The 22,950-nt window shown below is 39.9% G+C and overlaps 1 protein-coding gene across 2 annotated transcripts in view; it reads right to left on the reverse strand.

Moving 5' to 3' along the window:
* myo1d (myosin 1D) overlaps positions 1–22,950 on the reverse strand; it is a 222,369-nt gene that overhangs the window by 70,824 nt on the left and 128,595 nt on the right. For both annotated transcript variants that reach the window (XR_004634705.1, XM_034707602.1), the window contains exons 17-20: positions 14,508–14,731; positions 13,676–13,814; positions 10,457–10,561; positions 10,155–10,268 (exon numbers count right to left, since the gene is read on the reverse strand). Coding sequence is in view for 1 of the 2 variants with exons in the window: in XM_034707602.1 (XP_034563493.1) it covers positions 10,155–10,268; positions 10,457–10,561; positions 13,676–13,814; positions 14,508–14,731 (582 nt within the window). In the remaining variant the exon portion in view is untranslated. The remainder of the gene's footprint in view (positions 1–10,154; positions 10,269–10,456; positions 10,562–13,675; positions 13,815–14,507; positions 14,732–22,950) is intronic.

Raw genomic sequence — 22,950 nt, forward strand, 5'->3', positions numbered from 1 at the left:
AGTTTGACTGCTCCTCCATTCAAATGAATGGGGGAGACGGATTTTTTGACCTATACTGCAGCCAGCCACCAGGGGGCAGTCACACTGCTGAAAGCCTCGCCACCAGGGCCGCATCCGGCACGCTTGGTAGAAACACTTTGCATAATACAACGCTTAGACGGTGGGAAGTAGGGATGTAAATTTCAAGTGTTTTCTATGATCGATCTTTGGAAATGTTAACGATCAATTATGGATTAATCATCAAAAAAACGTAGACAATTTCTGTCTAAAACAATGCCAAAGGGGCGCTGGTGGCCTAGCGGTCTAAGCGCCCCACATACAGAGGCTACAGTCCTCGTCGCAAGGGTCGCCGGTTCGATTCCCAGCCGGGTCTTCCCCCACTCTCTACTCCCCACATTTCCTGTCTCTCTTCAGCTGTCCTATCATAAAGGCAAAAAGCCCAAAAATATAACTTTAAAAAAAAAACAATGCCAAATGCGTTTTTTCCCCTGAATCAAATTTTCCTTCACGACACAATGTATGTAACTGACAGTATTGAATATCTATGGATCGTATTGAGGTGTTCAAAATGTTAAACATGCTGAATATCAACATGTGGAGCAGGCTCATAATCTCCACGGACATACAGTCATAAAAGTGAAGGCTCAGACTTCAACAAGAGAACTGAATAGAAACATATTTCAGACTCACAGAGTCCAGTTTTCTGTCTACTCATTCTGATTGAGGAAAATAAGCAGGTGAACGCGGTCAGGTATCAGCCGGGAGCACAACCAGGTCAGAATCAGTCCAGCGGGGGATAAAAGAAGCGCTCGTGGAGACCTGTCACTCAGCTGCAGCCCCCAGCTGAGTGCAACACCTTCAGTCAGCTGATTCACATCCAAACATGCTTTAAACTTCAAACAGCTGAACTCCCTGATAGCTGAACCAAACATGAGACCACATGATGTTTGTTCAACGTGATAGAAAATCCAAAACAAACAATTAATCCATACTTGATTAATTGTTGACATCCCTAGTGGGAAGGTATGTTACATGGACTTTAAAGAGTCCATGACAAAATGCATGAAGCCAGGATCGACAGGAGCGTGGAGCAAAGTAAAATCAATACAAAATGTTGAAGATGGAATGTTTCTACTACCAACAAACTCTGCTGTCATCCAGTTTGACAAAGAAGCTGCCATCTTTTGTAAGTGGAGAAGAACCGTACGTCACTATGTGCGTCAAGACTTTGGGCTTCATAGCCGTAAGACAATCAGAAGCACTGTTTTGATCGGTGAACAAAAAGGTTTGAACTCCTCCTCTGCAAATAAATGAAACTTCATACAGTTTGGGCTTTTAAACCTTCTTTAATCAGAATATTTTACTCCATGCAAATGCAGCTGATGATTTATTAATCTCTGAAGATAGATACCTGCATGAAGTGCACAAAAAATGTCCGTCCTGGCAACAAATCTACCCGGCATGAGTGCCAATTAGCATTTAGACTTCCTGGCTATCTGCAATGCAACAGAAATGATCTGACCTCCATTAAAAGGAACAAACATAGTGAAAGATGTTATCTTCTCCTCTTTAGGACAGACCTGACAAAACTAAATCTGTTTCATACAGCTGAGGCCTCAGTTTGACTTAGCATTTACAGTGAAACTAAGACTCATCAGAATCAGATGAATAGGCTTAAAGCAGGCATTCATGTAGGGATGGATTTTGCCTCTCTTTTGATCTGACCTCATGGTCTCTTCTCAGGTTGCTAATTGGACTGTGAACAATGCAGCGCAGTGATAGGGAGTCTCGGCTAGCATCAGTTTATTGCAAACTGATGGCTCCACCTGAATGCTTGATAATTTGGCCACTGTTCCCACAGGCATGAACGTTCACATAACAAATGGACTCCAGCTCTGTTGCTTGATTAAGCCCGCAGGAGGAGGAAGAAGAAGCAGTAAATACACTTCTTTATGGCAGCCGAGGGGATGCTGCAGTGTTAGCCTATCAATGCTAATCAACCACCAGCTAACTGCGCTCCCCTCTGAGTGACCTTCTTGGATCGATATCCTCCTCGTCACGCTGCGGTGCCTCTCAGCCTGCAGCATATCTCTATTTCTTCCTCTGACATGTCATCTCACCTTTGCACTTGTTCACCTTGACGACTGGTCGCACACTGAGCTTGACATTTACTGTGTGACAAAGGCCAGGTGTTGTTCATGAATGCAGCAGATGTTGTTGATGTTTCCTGATGGTTTGGGTCTTCACATGTATGCACAGTGTGTAATATCAGCAGACTTGTACTGTGAGAAAACTACAGATTCCTAATCCTCAAAAAAGCACTAATAGCTTTGTCAGTGATTTAAATAACACCAAGAGTATCATATTTGATGCACCAGTTTTTGAGACCTCTACATCATCAGTGTGATATCTTTTCTGAAAAACCCTGATGTATACAATCAGGTGTGAGTAATTCATGCACCAGAAGGACGTCACTTGAGACATCCAAAATGGCAGCTGTGGATCAGAGACCCACTCAAAGTTTTTCAGGGATATTTTTTCAAAAAAGGTTATTTTCTGAAAAAGTTTGGATGAAAAAAACTTTCAAATTGTTACTGAAACTTCAAGAGGAATAGTTACTGGATTCAATGTAAAACTAGTTAATATTTCATGACTTAATTTATGGTCAAACCATGTTGAAAATGTGTGAATCAAAATTGATACAGAATGTATTTATTTGGAGATCTGCTTATCAGAAGTATATTAAATTTCATACATTATGAGAAGAAGAAAGGTACTTTATTAATCCCAAATTCATTTTTTCCACTCATGCTATTTTTGGACATGCTACACATGCAGTTTTTTTGGCATACACATACAATCATGCACACACATGCAGTGAACATGCTTAGGGAGAGATGTCAGAGTGAGGATGCTGCCATCAACCAGCGCACCCAGAGCAGTTGGGGGTTCGGTGCCTTGCTCAAGGGCACCTCGGCTGTGCCCAGGTAGGTGAACCAGCACCTCTCCAGCCACCAGTCCACTTGCCAAACTTCTTCCATTCTGGGAGTCGAACCGGCGACCCTTCGGTTCCCAAGCCAAATCCCTATGGACTGAGCTACTGCCGCCCATTATGCATTCCATAAAGCAACATACAGTCTTTTTATTATTTAAGAGCATGTTTAAATGACATAATAAGGTATATTTAGAGTAGAAATTGAGATATTTATGACGTATATTGTATTTTTATATCTGCAACTTGCTGTATCATGATGATTGAGGACTAGTTGAATGTTGCTATGGCTCCTTAGTAAATGCTCATTGATTTCCACAAACAATTTAACAATTCAGAGAAGAAATATATAATAAATGAGCTTTTTTTTTTTGCTGTGTTGTAGATACAAAATAGGTATGACGTGGTCACAATATTCAAAAAATGCAATATGGAAAAAATAATTTCTAGGTTTGAAATTACTTTGAGAAAAATTTGAAGGCAACTGAAAGTTTAATAGGATAAATAAGTTTATCTGTTTTAGTTTGTTTAAAAAAGAAAAAACTTTGGGGCGCTGGTGGCCTAGCGGTCTAAGCGCCCCACATACAGAGGCTGCAGTCCTCGTCGCAGGGGTTGCAGGGGTCGCCGGTTCGATTCCCAGCCGGTCGACCATTTCCTGCATGTCTTCCCCCTCTCTCTCTACTCCCCACATTTCCTGTCTCTCTTCAGCTGTCCTATCAAATAAAGGCAAAAAGGCCAAAAAAAAAAAAAAAAAGAAGAAACTTTGGGCAAAAAAATTGCACCAAAATAGCTGATGTATCAAATGTGATACAAATTAAAACTCATGAACGAAAACTACTATTCAGTTTTTTAAATTATTTGTCAAAAGGTCCAATAAACACTCAACTTTCAAAGAATTACAATTTTCTGTCAATTATTCAACGGATCAGGCTTTACAGGGTTAAAGGGGGTTAAATAGCTCAAAATGTCTCTATGTTCTGGCATGTTTACATTTCAAAGTGTGTGTTCAGCTCTGTTAACAGTAAAAGTTGACTTGTTATCATCAATGTGAGAAACCAGCAGACAAACTACACACTCTCTTGTCTTCCTGCAACACTAATGGCTCCCCGTATGCCATGTGAGCCTCATCCATCAAGTGTCTTTGTGTGTGTTTATGTGTGTGTGTGTCTCTTTCTCAGTGACTGAACAATAACCAAAAGTCTCCTTATCTCGTTCTCTTTCTCTCTCTGTCTCCCACCATCTGTCTGGACTCCATCCCCACATTTCACCTCCAGATGCAGAGATCCAGACTTCAGGTGCGCCTCTCTCTAAGCTCTCTAATTCCCTCCTGTCACTTTGTCAGATTGAACACAGGGACGTCTTGTCACAGTCGTCACCACACACAGGGCCTCATATCTCACTCATTTCGGTAGCCGACGGGGGCGTCCCCGCCTCGGAGATTAATGTATTACACCTTCACTTCCTGTCTCATCTGTTCCTCACCTCCAAGGTCAGAGGAGTGGATAAACTGCGTAAGCAACATTTGAGTCATAGCCGAGCAGGCGAGGAGAGATGGCTCAATCAGACATATCACAAGGTTTGTTGATGTAAACGCTGCGTCACTTCTCTGTTTGGTTCCTAGAAATAAAGATCTGACAGGAGATCTTTCTTCAGCTGCAGGAATCACTTTGAGCTATTTGTTAAAATTGTTAGGAGAGTTAGGACTTGGTTTCAGGATCAGCAGGTTTAGGTTTCATTTAGGGGTTTTAAAGTTAAACATTTTGGGAAACAGACTCATGGTGGTGCAGTTTTTGGTGCTGTCGCCTCACAGGAAGAAAGTTCCTGGTTTGACTCCCTGGCAGGAACTAGAGCCTGACTGTATGGAGTCTCCCTGTGCAGGCCTGGGCTCTCTCCTGGTGCTCTGACGGCCAAATCCCAGCAGATCCGTGTCCAGTTCGTCTCTGATCCGTCACAGCACCAGATCTGATAGGTTTCCATTCTAGTCAATGTGTAACAGGTGTGAGGGTGAACCCAAAAACAGCACACTGGAGCCCAGAGGAAACAGCAGGTAACAGTCTTTACTAACCAGGTCACACAATGTTTGTTGAGAAGCTGGTTTCGCTGTGTGGAGGATCAGCCTGGAAACAGACGAGGAGCAGGCACATCTCTTGGTTGGGGACAGAAGGCTGAGGTAGTTACCAGGGCAGAAACGAGGAAGGAAGGTCGGGACAGGCAGGGTCGAAACCGGGTGATCAGTCCGAGGAAAAGTGCTGGAGAGTCTTGCATTTGCAGAGAGAACAATCTGGCACTGAGTGAGCTGAAACCGGGACTTAAATACTGGCAGCAGGTAATGAGAAACAGGTGATTTGTGTTGGCTTCATGAGGAGAGCGTGGTTCAGGTAAACGAAGGGGAGTGGAAATGTACTGGGCTGAGAGGCTGAGCAGGTGTGGCAGGTGATAACTGTGACACAATGTGTTAACTTCCACTGGATCCACTCCAAGACTTCTATTTTTGCCGGATGCCAGAGCAGGACGCATTAACCGGGACAGGAAGTCAGGCACCAAAACAAAATGAAAACATGTGGCTAGTTTTCAGAATAAAACACTCTGTGTTATCACCAGATCGTATTTCACTTAACTACAACAACAAACCAAAGTCATGATGAGCGGAGCCAGGCCTGGAGTCAACAGGTCAGAGGTTTTCAGAGGACCAGAAAAGACAACATTACTGTGGGAAAACAATAGGTCACATGACTCCAGCTGTCCAGCGGTCCTGCTCCGTGCTACATACCGAAAACGGAGGCAGTTGGTGTTGACAGAGCCAGACTGCAAAGGATCTGGTGGAAGTCTGATGTAAGTGTTATAGATAATGGATGGATGGTATAGAGATAGACTCAAGTAGGGGCAGGTTTGTTTTAGAGGCAGGCTTTTAAATAGGACACTCTTCCTCCTTCATCGTTCACCTGTTGTTTATATAAAATCCATCACTACAAGAACGAAAGTCAAACCATGTTCATAAAATCTGCTGCTTATAGTAGATCTTCTTTATGGTGTCTCCATTGGGGGCATTTCAATTCACTCCTAAATTCATCCCAGCTGATTTGCTTGTCAGATTCTCATTAAAATTAAGTGTTTCCTTCAGAAATTTCCCATGAGACTTATTTAGCCGTACACCCTGGGAGGTTTTTCAAATTTCAAGAAATGGCAATAAGTCCCAGGTTTCTTTTCAGATTGAAATATGAGGTGTACAGTTTGGCTCAGGACTTAAAGCCTGGGCGTCAAGCAAAGAGGCTGTAGTCCTTGATGCACTACAGATCCCAGTCTTTTGCTGCATGTCAGCCCCTTCTCTCCTTCCCCCGACTTCCTACCTTTCTGAAGCTGACCTTTCAACAAAGGCTAAAATGACCCAAAAATACAGCTTAAAATGATCTTAAAATGCAACAAAAATCAAAAGTCATGGTTACCTGCAAGGAAACACGTGCAGCCATCATTGCATTGCACAAAAAGGGCCTAACAGGGAAGTTTATAGCAGCGAGTAAGATTGCACCTCAGTCAACCGTCTATCGAATTATCAAGAACTTCAAGGAGAGAGGTTCAATTGTTGCCAAACAGGCTCCAGGGCGCCCAAGAAAGTCCAGCAAGCGCCAGGACCGTCTCCTGAAGGTGTTACAGCTGCGGGATCGGGACACCACCAGTGCAGAGCTTGCTCAGGAATGGCAGCAGGCAGGTGTGAGTGCATCTGCAAGCACAGTGAGGCGAAGACTTTTGGAGGAAGGCCTGGTGTCAAGGAGGGCAGCAAAGAAGCCACTTCTCTCCAGTAAAAACATCAGGGACAGACTGATATTCTGCAGAAGGTACAGGGACTGGACTGCTGAGGACTGGGGTAAAGTCATTTTCTCTGATGAATCCCCTTTCCGATTGTTTGGGGCATCTGGGGGAAGGCTTGTTCGGAGAAGACGAGGTGAGCGCTACCATCGGTCCTGTCTCTTGCCAACAGTGAAGCGTCCTGAGACCATTCATGTGTGGGGTTGCTTTTCTGTCAAGGGAGTGGGCTCTCTCACAATCTTGCCTAAAAACACAGCCATGAATAAAGAATGGTACCAGAACGTCCTCCGAGAGCAACTTCTCCCAACCATCCAAGGGCAGTTTGGTGATGAAGAATGCCTTTTCCAGCATGATGGAGCACCTTGCCGTAAAGCAAAAGTCATAACAAAATGGCTCAGGGAACAAAACATTAAGATTTTGGGCCCTTGGCCAGGAAACTCCCCAGATCTTAATCCCATCGAGAGCTTGTGGTCAATCCTCAAAAGGCGGGTGGACAATCAAAAACCCACAAGTTCTGACAAACTCCAAGTATTGATTATGCAAGAATGGACTGCCATCAGTCAGGATTTGGTCCAGAAGTTGATTGACAGCATGCCAGGGAGAATTGCAGAGGTCTTGAAAAAGAAGGGTCAACACTGCAAATATTGACTTGTTGCATGAATTCTGTGTAATTCTCAATAAAAGCTTTTGATACTTATGAAATGCTTCTAATTGTATTTCATTATACCATAGAAACATCTGACAAAAACACCTAAAAACCCTGAAGCAGCAGACTTTGTGAAAATGTAATATTTGTGTCATTCTCAAAACTTTTGGCCATGATTGTACTTTGAACACCAGCTTTCAGTGCAAACTCAATGATTTCTGAATGGTTGTATAGAGCTATGATGCTGCTCTAACATGTGTCCATTAAATACAGAGCCAGAGGCCAGAACAAGTTAGCTTAGCTTTGCTTAGCATTAAAACTGGATATATAGGGGAAAGATCCAGCATCAACTTCTCACTGTATCAGCTGCTTGGACATGCGTTTGTCAGAGGTGTATTTGTTATGCTATTTCAATAACAGGCATAAACACTTCCTGTTATCTTTACTGGTTTACAGGAAACCTCAAAATAACAGCACGATACCAGGAATCCTGATGTGAGAGGTATTTAACTCAACAAGAGAGCAAATAAGCAATATCTCCTAAAATGTCAAACTGTTGTTTTTTTCCTGAACAGGTCGCATGAAGAGCTTCAAATGAAAACAAAACTGCAGCATAGATCAGAATTTATATGACAGGATGGAAAAAAAGAAGAAAGGAAAGACAAAAGGAGGAATTCAGCCTGTCTTTGTCAACAACACACACACACACACACAAACAGCCACACACACACACCAATACACCCAGGGCACATTTGCCATGGAAACAGCCTCATGTACTGGGTGCATGTAGCAGCCTTAATGGCCTATCACAGAGTGAACATGAATTAAAAGCAGCCAATTGTAGAGCTGAATGAGATCTTTGCATATCGACATGTTGCCACACAATAAGAGGCTGCAGAGAGATAATATCAGGATCACCTCAGCTTCAGGATGACACCACCTGAATGCTGATAGAATGTGTATGCTGTCATATGCATGCTGGTATGTTTTAAAAGCATGGTATAGCACCTCTAAAATGTGGGTTAAATGACATAAGTTGAATGTTCGGTACAGTAGAAGAGGAATGTAAAACATAATCCTATTAGATCGCCGTGTCTTCAATAATTAAACTGGACCATTCATACATTTGACTCCATTAGAGTCGGCTTTCAGAGCTCTCTTGCTGATATGCAGTAAAGTCTGAATATAATGAGGAAGTCTTTGTAATAATCCTTCCCAGAAGCAGTATCGTCCATAACATAGAGTTAATCCAGCCACAGTTTAAAGTGCTGCTGCTTATATATGCAGAGGTTCAGGATTAAAACACATCATTTAGTAGACCTATATCACTGACCGTCCGCTCTGCTGAATGTTCCCAGGGTTCACTTTAAACATGACACACAGTATATATGTGATTTACTTGATGATTGATGAACATTTTTAGTCTTGCAATTTTTTGGTATCTATGGGGACCTAATTTGATTTTTACTTCCTCTTATGCAAACTCATCCGTCTTAAAATCTCCTTTGTGCCTAGTATTTAAAAGTAATGCTTGAGGCTTTAAGTGCTGTGCAATAGCATTTTGTATAACACAGAATGTGCATGTTGATGTGCAACATATGCTTGTGGTTTCATTGGCATGTGCTTCTGAGTTTACATGAGGATTGGTGATTGTTGTTTGTATTATTATTACTATGGAAGCTGCTTAATGTGTAACACCTGTAATTCTGAATACTTGGAGCAAAACACTTCTAAACAGGAAGTTTACTTTTATCTTTTTATTATTGTTATATTTTTTATTTTACTATGAATATGCTGTTATTTTATTTAATTTGAATTTTATTATTTTTATTATTTTTTTCTAAATGTTTTGATTCATTTCATTAAATTTACTTATTTTTTATCTTTTTATTTCATCATATTATTATTCATTTTTTAAAATCACATTTTGATGATTATTTTATATTATATTAAATTGTAAAAAAAATCTGTAAATGTCATTAAATGTATTTTATTCTATTTTCTTTTTTTTTTTTTTTTTATATTATTATTAGATTTTTTTATACTGTATTTATGTTTATTTTACTTTTACTTCTTGTACTTCTTATATTTTATATTATTATTACATTTCTTTAACTGTATTTTTGTTTATTTTATATTATATTCATTTGTAAAAAAATATTTAAATGTCATTAAATTTACTTATTGGTATTTTGTATTATTTTATATTATTATTAGATTATTTTATACTGTATTTGTGTTTTTTCTTTTTTTTTTTACTTAAAATTGTAAAAAAAAATTCTTTAAATGTCATTAAATGTACTTCTTATATTTTCTTTTCTTTTCTATTATTATTATATTTGTTTAACTGTATTTTTGTTTATTTTATATTATATGTAATTAAAAAAAAAATTCAAATATCATTAAAGTTACTTACTTATATTTTTGTTTTATTTTATTTTAATATTAGATTTTTTAATTCCTTGTATTTCTTTGTTTCTAAAACTCTATTAAATTTATATTTTTATTTTAAGTTATTTTCAAATTTCCTTTAAATGTCCTTTACTTAACTTATTTAGATTTTTATTTATTTTTTTAATATTATTTTTTATTATTTAAATCTTTTTTAGACCTGCATTATAATGATGTAACACATGTATCTCAGACTCACTCTGTTAACCACCTTGTGTTCAGGTTAAACTAAGAAAGGTTCAAATAAATGTGGTGTCATACGTTGTAGAGGGGGATGCTCTTCATGGGTTTATACTGCTTCAGGGGGTCCATCTTGTACAGGTGGCGGTCTGTGATGAGCACAGTCCGGTCCTCCGCCTTGTGGAAACGGTTGATCTGGGAAACACAAAGCCCCTCATTAATCACACTGCAGGATCAGCTCTAACCTGCTACCATCCAAACACCCTGCAGGGAGGATGTGCAGCAGACCAGGAGCTGCGTGGTTTGTTTGTTTGTTTGTTCAGAAGGATACATGTTGTGTCTCTGTGTGCACGTGTTGATTGAAGGCTTTAAAGGAATCCTACCTTTCGCACGTTGCAGGAGAATAAAACTCTCATGAACTTGTCTTTACGCTGCAGCTCGCTGGAAACCAGAGTGAACGATGAAGCTGTGTCTGGGCTGTCCTGCTTCTGTGGACCACCAAAAATGCAGGAAACCAATTAAAACACTGATTTAATAGAATTCAAAGAAACTGAAAAGGCACACATTAAAAATACAACCCTCAAAAAAATCCTTGTAAACCAAATGTTATTCTGAGCCCTACATTCTTTCATCAATTCATTTCCTCAATGTCGTTCAATCCCAAAGAGAGCGCTGCTTTAATAATGTTAAACAACACAGTTGAAGGAGAATCAGGCCTGAAGTTATTCAACAAGAAGACTCTAAATGAGGCAGCATTGGTGCCGAGGAGTCGCTTGGTAATTGCTTTTTACTGATAAACTGTCTTTTGTTAATGTTGTTTTGGATTGTTAATGGTGTCACACTAAGAGGAGAGTAAGCATGTCTCATCTGAAGGTTGTTTGAATATTAGGATTTGCTTTTTGTTTTTTACAAAGTGAGAGGTTTTGATTTTCCAGAAATGAGCCAGTACTACCTCTGCATTATGAGTAAGCTCTGTCACTTTACTATGTAATCATTAGCTCTTAGATACATCTGGAATGAAAACTGTTGCATGCATTTGTTCGGCAGAATAAACAATAAATAAACAAATAATTGTAACAAAATCTTTGCAGGAACTGAAGACATGTTTCTCATATGTCAACGTTTTAGAAACCAGTGAGCATTTTTGTGTGGAATAAATAATAATGACCAATGTTTAAAATAGGGAATGGCATTTCAAGCCAACATACTATTTGATAATCACTGGCATCTATTCTGTGATTATTGGTGATGAAACGTTGAGTGAACGGTCTGTTTGCGCGGCAGTCGCGTCAACCAGCACCAGGATGAGGTGCTGATAGTAGCGGGCACTAGCAGCTTCTGTCTCAACCTTTATACCAATGTTAATGTGACGCATCATGTGTGTTTACATCTTACAGCCATGCTCAGTCTCTCCATTTCTGAATCTCACAACACTACACATGTATTTCTAGTGGTTGTAGCTACGGATGGGTACGGAATTCGGTACTTTTATAGGTACCGACCGAATTCCGTCGGTACTACCAAGTACCGACTCACGTAAAATCAAACGGTACCATGTTTCGGTACCTGAACGCATCCTTGTGACTGTGAGGGAGTGGAAGAGGAGGTGATTTTCCATACTTTTGCCCTGTAATAAAGTCAGAGACTGACCGGGGGGACGTCTCTGCTCTCTGCTCTCTGCATCTGCACGGGAGCACGCCAAACGGAGCCTGCATCTAACAGGCGCGCGCACTCACCCCGAGGCAGAACTGCATGAGGATTAAGTTTATTTTATACGGTCTATGGTTGAGACGGACTGTCTCGCTCCGACTACCTAACCCCGTTTATAACCGTTCCTGTGTGCGTGAATGCCCAACAAGTAAGTTGTGTGTCCTGTTATTATAAAGAGACGGAGAACAGACTTTTTCCCGTCCGCAGGCGTTCACGTGTTCATTGATAAACTCCCGAAAGAGCAATTAGACGCCACGAGCACGTGTCAGGTAATATATCTAATCACCTATATAATCATGTTTCTGTTCATTTCATGTTAAATTCAATAAATATGTTAAAGTAAACAAATTTGAGATGTTTATATTTTTTTAATTAACATATATTACCACATAAAAACACAAAAGTACCGAAAATTGGTACCGTTGAGTACCGGTACCGATTCCCAGGTACCGGGTATTTGTACCGTATCGGTTCAAATGTGAAAGGTATACCCATCCCTAGTTGTAGCTAATGTTTTCTTCTTCTTTTGCCATTTAATGCAGTTAGTATTCTTCTTCTCCTGTTACTTAATGCGGTTAGCAAACGTCTTAGGACGCTCTGTAGCCAACCAATGGCGGGAATACGTATTACAACCAGGCACTGGGGAAAACAATGAAAAATTGTACTTTTAAAATGAGAAAATATTCACATTAACTCTTTGATTTTTAATAAGTGAACGAATATTCCAGCATTCGAAAAAATCCCATTCAATGCGCTAGTTGAAAAGACATTAAAAGGTCTTAAAGTGAACGTTTGAACACATTTATTGAACGTCCATTTTTAAACCAGATATCACTAAGAAATCTACAGTGGCCCTGAAGTGCAAATCACAACTGCATATCAGAAAACACGACAGCAAATTAGAAAACACAACGGCAAATCAGAAAACACAACGGCAAATCAGAAAACACAACGGCATCAACCAAACTGGAAGAAGAAGGTAGCCTCAGGGGACATGACTCGTTGCTGATTGGACTGAGTGTACCTACTTCTTCTGGTGCCGTTGTGTTTTTTGATTTGCCGTTTTGTTTTCTTTATTTGCACTTCAGGGCCAACGTAGAAATCTCCTTCTTTCACAAGAGTCATCACACATTCACACACATCATTATCAGCTATCTTCAAATCACATCTCCTTTACTTCACGGCTAAAAGAAGTGTATAATAAAAAAATAAATAACATGAATATGTTAGTGTCCAGGTTATAATCCCACAGCCTATGTGGATGTGAATGGGTTGTATGACACGTGAAAAACATTGAAATAATGTCTTTGACTAGAAAGGATTTAACTACTGCTGGAAAACTACTTTGAAGAAAAGCTGTCCCAGTAATTATACCCATCCTCCTTTCACTCCTAAAATAAAAAGTATTAAACTTATCAAACTCACTGTGCTTTGACTGTAAGTAGCCAGGTTTCGGGTGTCCAGATCTGATTTCATGACCAAATTTCAGCGGATATTCTGCTTAGTGCGCACTGGGAGGAGAATTATTGACAACTCAATGTCTGTGCAGTTAAAATAAAGCAACCCACAGCAACTAGCTAGTCGAGTTTAGCGCTGCAAGACTGAAGGCGAAGGGAGTCAGGTACTCTGGGTTTGACTGCATGTATAGAAATCAAATGCTTGAGCCTTAAAAACTTTAAATGTTGTTTTTTTTAGCTATATTAAATCATTCTTACAACATTAAGCCTCAAAAACTAAGTCAAAAAATTCCAAAAATTGTGTTGAAATTGTAAAAATAAAAATGTGATCAAGCATTGTTTTTAGTTTTCTCCTTTAATTAATGTTGTTATGTTAAGACACACATATATATGATTAAACTCCTCCCCTCCCTCTTTGTCATCCCACCTACTCACCAGGTAGTTTCCTTCCCAGGCCCTCAGCAGTCCTAAATCAGCCCTCTGACCCTTCAGAGCCTCCAGACAGGCTACCTTGGCTCTCACCTGCAGGACCTCTTCAGGAGACAGATCTTTTATCAGCGTCCACGCCCACCACCTGCAGGCAAATGCATCAAAACACACACACACACACACACACACACACACACACACACACACACACACACATAGAAAAGGGTAAGAGCAGAAGATAATCGACTTCCTTCTTCTGAGGTGACAGCACACGGCCTCTGTAGTTCAGTCTGTGAGAGCCGCAGCAGACCCCAGCTGTGCTCTGCTTATTGGCCTTTCACTCACAGATCCTGACAGCCAACATCATTCTGTGGGAGGGCGATTTTCTGACTGCGCTCGGCTTCAAATGAGAAAAAGTAAACAAACGGGGCGCTGGGATGAAAGGCTCCGATGAGTCTTTGATGGAGGAGAGAAAAATCAATGCCCAGTGTGAGCCAGAGGCAGGAGGAAACATGTGTAAGTCTGTTCAAACGGACTCATCTGGATGTAAAATAACTCTCCAGGCCACGCAGCCCCTCCTGCGTTTAGGGTCGGATCCATCTTTAGCTCTGAAAATGTTCTCTTCCTCAAAAAGAACAACTTTATAAAGACTTCTGTAAGGTCTTATTCTCAGCCTCTTTTAAACTGTACATGAGAGAACAGGTGGTTTATGGTTAAACCTTTAAATGTAGTTATATCTGAACTGTTTGAATATCAGAGAACGTCTGACTGAGATCAGATGTTATTGAATATAAAAGGAAAGCTGTAACATCTAGCAGTGTTCACTTCGTCTGCATACCTGTTATAGATGTTCCTGAGGTTCTCCTCAAACTTTCGCAGGACTTTTGGAGGCGTGGGCCACTTCACATGCCGGCCGTAATCCTTCATGGATCGCACGTTCTTGAAGCGGCGGTTCACCTCCTTGATGTACGACTTCACCTTGTAGCGTCGGTACGCACGCAGGATGGTGAGAGCCGCTTTCATCCGCCTGTATCGCATCCTGGCGAGGGTTCCTCTCCACACCTGGAGACACAGGACAAAAGGAGGAGGATGCAACCAAAGTTAATGAAGACTCTGTGGGTATCAGACTTTGGGTTTTCACATGCAAAGGCTGAAAGTTCAGTCGCAACTTCTGAAAACTGACAGTTTCTGTGAACTTTGCATGTTGAATTATTTACAGTGAGAACAAGTTTAGTCCCGACGCTTCGACCTGTGCTTATTGAGTGGGAGAGCTTCACATTAAAAGCTTCAATCAGGCTCAAACTGGTCCACGTTGGTCTACATTCAAAATGTATGTGACCCAGTTAGAGGAAACACAAACGTACAGCTGCAGCAGCGTGACGCAGACGCAGGCACACAGAAAGCAACACTCTCTTTCACAGCACGCCTCTTTTTTTTCACGCCTCAAAAACACACATCTCCTCAGTGACGAGGATGATGATGATGATGATGATGATGATGATGATGATGCACACAGTGGTCACAGCTAAAACAGTGACACACAGACCTGGCACACAGTAGAGAAGAGAACTATATATTATGAATGGTTCCAGCTCTTGAGACTGAAGCTGAAAGGATCTGTTGATTAAAGGCGCAGTGAGGAGTTTCCATGTCATAGTGTTTTTCCAGGATAAAGACTACATTTCCCATGAGCACCATCACCCACTGAGGTAACGATGTAGCTCTTGTCAAAGCTTGCATTTGATGTGGAAGCAAATGAATTAATCTTCAATCAATCAATCTTTATTGATAAAGCGCCAAATCCCAACAAACATCTAGACTGTACTCTATGTTCTATCATTAACAAAGACCCAACATCAAGACAGGATCAGATCCAGTCCCATCTTATAGACAGGACTCAGTCTGATCTCATCTTAATCCACCATGAGCAGAGCACTTTGCAGCATTTAGCAAGTTACAGTGGCAAGGACAAACTTCCTTTAACAGGCAGAAACCTCCAGCAGGACCAGACTCATGTTAGACACACGTCTGCTTAGACCGTGTTGGAGAGAGGGATAGAGGGAGATGAAGAGAGAGAGAGATGATAGTGATGAGACGGATAGTAGTAGTTGTAGCAATAGGAGTCTGGCAGAGAGTAACCTACGAGACAAGGGAGCTCAGGGACTCCAGAAAGGTCTATGGTTAGTAACTTTAACCGGACAGGAAGAGTTAAAGTAAGAGACAGGCAGAGAGGAGAAAGAGGGAGAGACAGGATCCCAGTGTGGCAGTCTAAGCCTATAGCAGCACAACTAAGACCTGGTCCAAGCCTGATCCAGCTCTAACTATAAGCTTTATTGAAAAGGAAAGTTTGAAGCCTACTCTTAAAAGTAGAGAGGGTGTCTGCCTCCTGGACCCTGGCTGGTAGATGATTCCAAAGGAGAGGTGCCTGATAATTGAAGGCTTGACCTCCCATACTACTTTTAGAGGCTTTTCTGCAAAAGGGTCAGACATTTGATGGTTTGAGTTTCTTCAGCTAATGGTTTCTGCAGCTTATGATGAATATTTAGACTGTTGGTGGAAACAAATGTAAGGATGTAACTTATTTGGCTGTGGGAGAGTGATTTGGACGTAGACTTGAGAATGAATACAACTTTTAATTGGCGGATGAGACTAGAAGCTATCGTAAGCTTCAGAATCAAGTAGGGCAGGGGTTCCCAAACTTTTCAGCTTTTTCAAAATATAGGTGCCAAAGATCACGACCCCCACTGTCCCTCGAAGTGATTTAATGTGGCTTCATTTAGCTGGTCTGCTGAAAGTTAGCCTACCTATATGAGCATGTGGCTGTGGTTCCTGTGCTGTTATGAATTAACCTGCTGCTACTGATGCTTTTGATAATTAACTGTTCACTAACCCTAAACTTAGGAGTCATCTGGCACAAAGGAAGGCACATTACATTTTCTATTTTCAAGGTTTTATTTCAAGTTTAGCTTCTGTTTTTGTTGAAATTTGTTACTGTAATGCAGGGGTGTCCAAAGTACGGCCCGGGGGCCAGTCGCGGCCCAATCGCGGCCCAAGTTCCATTTATTTATGTCCCCAAGCTTCCATCTTAAATTGTGTTATTTATAGCAAAGAAATTAACCTCATTCTGAATCATCTGTACATTTGCAGTTTCTTTCAAGCGCACAAACAAAACTGAAGTCAACACAGAAACGTCTCAAAAAGCTTCATCTGGACTACCTGACGAAAGCTCTGAGAATTCTGCAAGACGGCAATAAAGAAGAAACACAAGAACTCTTAAAGCTGACAGGTTTTCAAATTAATGTTTTTATCATGATGTGAAAGTGTTCTTGATGAACACTAAAAGTTCAGAAGACACAAAAGAGGACACAAGACAAGATCAAAATTATGAAATTTAACAGAAAAGGCAAAATTTGGTGCATAAAAAATGTTCAGAACACAGGAAAACAATTATTTAGTTCTTAAATGTTGTCTGCTGGTCAGAAAAGTCTTAAAAACAACAGGAAAAAGAAGTGTGATGAAATCCACATCGTGATCCTGCCATAGGAAAATAATGAGACAATGTTTTTCCCACATTGCCCGACCCTAATGAAAAACATTTTCCTCTAGAAGGAGATACAGCTTTCTAATGTCTTTTGTGGCTTGTGGAGAACTGAGGACTACCTAGTTACTGATTTATTGATAAAAAAAAGTTAAATAATTGTTATTTAATAGAGATTTCATATATAACGTTTATGATTACTAGGTTCTCATTAGGAGCCACTGGCCCTGAGGTATTCTGACAATGTCAAATGTGGCCCTCTTTGAAAAAAGTTTGGACACCACTGCTGTAATGGTTAAAATGGACTAATTTTAGATTTAGAAATTCTGGTAGACCTCTCATGACCCACCAGGGGGTCCCGACCCACACTTTTGGGAACCCCTGAAGTAGGGTATCTGTTTCCTGCACAAATTCTCATCTTGTGCCTTTGAAAGAAGCAAAAGTTTCATCTTTCTGTTAGTTTTTTGCACCATTAGTGCATCATTCTATCTTCTTTAATAATTCATAATTACTACTTTTATTTACAACGACTTAAACAGACTTTTCTGTGTAAAATAAGAGGGGTCATTATTCTTTGATATCACCAGAACAAAGGGATGAAGGAGCATTTAAAGGCTGTGTTTACATTTTATTTATGTGGCCGTTTTACGGTCTTAAGCTCTCGTGATTAATTACTAACCGTAAAGAGGGACAACCTCTAAACATAAATAAGAACCATGAGGAGTGAAAGAGTAAAACACAAACATAAATAAAGCTGTAAAAGCTTATACATATATATAAAAGTGCATCTCATCGCCACACTGCTGTTTTCATTTTTACAGTTACTCAGGGAGAATTCATTACTCTTCATTAGGACATGTTTACAGATTTATTTGTCATACTAAGTGCTTGCAGAGCTTAATAACATGCATACAGACCAAAACAAGGGCTGAATTAAGATTCCCCCTCAGCCTGCCTGTAACCACACACAGGTCGAGCGGCCATCAGACTCCCTATAACATGAATAATTGATGTGAGTGGGACCCCAGAGAGGAATAACTCCTGATCTCCCCCCTTCAATAAAATCACCACCATATGCTGCCCTTCCACTGTACACCCTCCTCCTCCTCCTCCTCCTCCTCCTCGCACACACGTCTTTATTAACATGATTGTCCGCCTGCATTCTACCTTCATAATCAGTATAAGAGTGTTTAAAGTCACAAAACAAGAGTCACGAATTAAAGTCAGAGCGGTGCGGTGCACTGGAGCTGCAGAATAATCACGGAGAACAATTTAATCTCTTAAAGTGCGAGGGCGGCCGGAGGCACTGAAGAAGGATTTCTCATATTTGCATAAAGTGTTGAAGATTCAGTTTCACCTGATGAGACTGGAGGTGGAATAACTGGCGGAGGAGAAGAGGAGTCATGCAGCAGTGAGTTATGGAAGCATCAACTCATTCATGTGATTTCCACAACCTTTATTGCTCCGTGTCTGCAGCAGATATGTTAAAGGGGTTCGTGTTTAAGGATGTAATGCGGCGACTTTATTCAACCAAAGTAACAAAAAGCTTGGGAACACCGCTGAGGTCTCACTCAGAGGTCGGTTTTAAAGTTTATGTAATCATTTAATATGTCTGGTAAACTGAGATCAGCTTTACGGGGCTAAAAGTTGAGAATCTGCTCCCGTGATGTGAACGGATACGGATTAAAGCCGACTGACCTGGATCCAGATAATCCCTGATTCTTCAACAGGTTTTTTTGAGTATTATTACAAGTGTCACTTTAATGCTAGTAGGTCAGGAGACGCGAGTGGCAGTGCATGAGAGAGTTAGGGCTTTTCCAAATGAATCTGAAGTGCACGTATCTGTGTCACTTTCAAGTGCAAATAGAGCCTCTGCAAATGAATTAACTGAAGTGGTCTTTTATAAGATGATAAAAGAATCAGTTTGAAGTTGTGTGAGGACTTTTTGACTGGTTATGAAACAAACTGAAATCAACACTGAGGTCTCTTTTACCCCTTTTTGACCAACGTGAACCTGGTTCTAGTTCAGGGCTGGTGCTTGCGCCGGTTTGGAGTAGGGATGCACCGATCCGATCCTGAAATCAGCCAGATCGGACTCAAAAAGCTAGATCGGATATCGGTGACAAAGGGCCGATATAAAGTGCAGATCCATATGGCACATCTATTCATCTATTCATCTCACTTCTACGCTTTTCTGTGTTTACAACAGCCATGTGCGTCTCCTACGTCATCAGAGCCAGTCGGTCTGTGCATTTTAGCCCGGTGGAGCATGATGGAGGATAACTACAGAGGCTCTGCAGTTTAGGTGCATGTCACACTTCTTTTGCTAACAACTCCACCAGAAACTTGCAACATGTGCAGCGCTAATGTTCTGATGGATGGCAGTCGCACTGAAAAATACAATGGGAGCCCGTCCGCTGTAGCCTACTGCAAAGAAACAAGAAACCTTCTGTTAATGGATTCAAAGTGTGAAAACACAGACAGGTTATCAGATTTTTATCCTCACATTAAGGAACAGAGATTGTTAAATCAATACCGGGATCGGATCGGTTCAGTTCAGTATCGGTAGATACCAAAGCCCAGGTATCGGTATCAGGACCTCAAAAGTAGGATCGGTGCATCCCTAGTTCAGAGCTGGTTCAACTTGCAAACCAACTCAGCACCAGTTTGTTTTTCCACCTGCTCGAGCCAGTGGAAGAGGCATCTCATGACGTCACTTCTACGTGACCGCTTTTCCCAGCAGTGCTAGCGCAAACTTACCCTCACGGTAACAACGATGGCGGACAGCGTAGCTTGCTGGTGTTGCTCCATGCTTTTCATAAACACATGAGGTTTGGCTAAAGGCCCGCCTCTTTGCCTCCCACTAGCTCAACAGAAGTTATGTTGAGTTCAGTATTACCAATATGGCTCCAACCAACAATACGCTTCAAAACAGCGCTTCAGAAACAGATGGATGACGTCACTGATACTACTTCAATTTATCATACAGACTACGGCGAAGAGGTAGGAAATCTGGGGTTGAAAATCAGAGTTATTACACCAAACATACATTTCAGAACTCTTCCTGAGTTCAAACAGTGGTCTTGTGCTGCTTAAACATGAATATGAACTTGTTTTCTTTGCATTATTTGAGGTCAGAAAACACTGCATCCTTTTTTGGGTCATTTTCAGCAAATAAATGCTCTACATGACATATTTGCATTTGGAATTTTGGGAGAAATGTTGTCAGAAGGTTATAGAATAAAACAAAAATCTTCATTTTACTCAAACACAAACCTATAAAAGGTTAAATCAGAGAAACTGAAAATTCTGCAGTGGTCTCTTAATTTGTTCCAGAGCAGAAGATGCACAGGACAAAACCAGCAAAGATTGTTTTGTCCACAGGGGGCGCCAAAATCAACACAAACCAAAAGTTCCTCACAGGAGCTTTAAGCATTTATTTGCATCCATTTTTGTATTAATAACATCTGTTTTAATTATATTAAGGCCAAGAGCTGTGCATACATTTGCAATATTCAGGGTTGACTGACATGAGGGTGCATTATTACCCTTTGCATGTCTCTACCCCAACTCTTATCTGTTTCTAGGTTGATGTAAAGTAAGCTGAAGGTCGCATTTCCAATATGGTGACCACCAGCGAGCGTTGCTTCATAACACCTCTTCATAAACCAAAGGGTGACGTCACTGAGACTACATTCGTCTTTTATAGACTCTATGGCAGAGAACAGTTGAGGTGTTTTGCCTCCTCTCATGACGCTGTGTTTCATGTTCTATAGTTCCTGGTAGATTCATTGTAAACACACTTTGTCTTATAGGTGAACACAGGCTGTTTTAAGTAGCTGTATACAGTCTGATTTATCTATCTATGAGAAGCAACAACATGTGTTCAGGTTTAAAAATAGCTCCTCTAATGCTGCGTTACTGTAAGTCTCAAATGTTACTTCCCTGGTTAAAGGGCAATAGACGACCTTCTCCTCCGTTTCTTCCCTGGCGCTCTGTCTCTAATACATAATGGATGAGAGTGAGAAAAGAGGAGCGGCTACATATGCATCTCCAATCGACCCCTTCAATGACTCTCCCACGAGCTGGAGATGGCAGGAGGGAGAGGAATGAGGACTTTTACTGCTCTGACTGCAGTGAAGGAGGTTAAAAGTTGCTCTCTTTATATTCAGGCTGTGTTCGGTGAATTAAGGAGAGGAGAAAGAAGAGCTAGACTCAGAGATTAAAGCCAAGAAATATACTCTGACTGAAACTTTAAAGACGTTACAGAGGAGCTGCTCATAGATCATGTACTCTTAAAATAAAAGTGGAAGTAAAAAAGCATGAAAAGCAAATTCTGAGTAAGAGAAACGTCTTGTATTCAAACCAATACGGTTCTTACTGATCTATATCTACTATGCAGGGTGACGATAGGAGCGGCTGCATCATTATACATCATGTCCACATTACCTACCTGCCCTTGTGCTCCTGCATAATAATGCATCATTCATAATAATGCAAAGCCAACCTCCTGTAATCAGGCCAGGGCTGAAGAGGTGTGGCCTGCCTGAGCATCGTATGGATGACTCACACGAGTCAAACAAACTGGACTTGGGGGATGGAACATGTTTGGGCACACTGCAGATTCAATCAATCAATAAGGCTTTATTTGTAAAGCACTTTTCAAACAATAATATTCTATCACAAAGTGCTGTACATTAAAATAATAATGATAATGGTAGTAATAAAATAAAATACAATAAATTAAGAATATTTGAAAAAGACCCCCAATCCGTTAAGAACATGATATATATTTAAAAAAAATAAAATAAAAAAAATTAATTAATTAAATGAATAAATAAATACATTAAAAATGTAATTTAAATTAAATTAAAAATTATAAAAAAATTCCTATTGATACTTGACCTGAGTTTTAAACCCCATGAATTCTTGAATGAACATGAATGTATACATTTTATTTATTTTTCAATTTTCTTTATCTATACACTGAACAATATTTACGCTCCACCCCTTGCTCCCATGTCTTGCTCTTGTAGGTTATCAAGTTTATTTGTTTGTATGTATATTTGTTTGTTTGTTTAGACCTTGTCCAGTCAGAGTTGTGTTGTTGTATTATAATTTTGTGTAATAAAAAAATAAAAAAATAAATAAAAATTAAAAATTAAAAATAATAATAATAAAAGAAAAGAAAAAAAAATAACTTTCTTAACAAACTGAGAAAATGCTATCATGATATCTTAATGAGGAAACACTGGAGGTAAAATAAGATGTTATAACTCCAGACAGGAAATTAAGCCCATCAAAATGAAATACATTAATAAGATAATAAAACACTAAAAGATTAAGCCAGTAAAATAAAATAAGATGCTTCACTAAAAGTAAATACAGCAAAATAAAAAGAGTAAAATATTAAAATTATGAGAGTTAATCTGTACAATTTATAATATGATAAAATCAAATAAATGCCTAAATAAATAATGAAATAATCCACAATAAATAAAAATAACTAATACAAATTGAAAAATTTAATAATTAACATTTGTCTATTTTTATTGATGTTCTTTAACAGATGTCACCTGAGCTTGTTTTAATCCTGATGTTTTTATTTTGTAAACATTATCACTGGCAGGATTTTATGATTTTATAAAATTATTTTAATATTTTTTAAATTTTTATATTTCTGATTTTTGAATGTTTTATCTTTTGTTGTTTTTATTCTTCCTACATTGTTTTATTTCCTTTT

Source organism: Notolabrus celidotus, chromosome 18, assembly GCF_009762535.1.
Source record: "Notolabrus celidotus isolate fNotCel1 chromosome 18, fNotCel1.pri, whole genome shotgun sequence".
NCBI classification, from domain to species: Eukaryota; Metazoa; Chordata; class Actinopteri; order Labriformes; family Labridae; genus Notolabrus; species Notolabrus celidotus.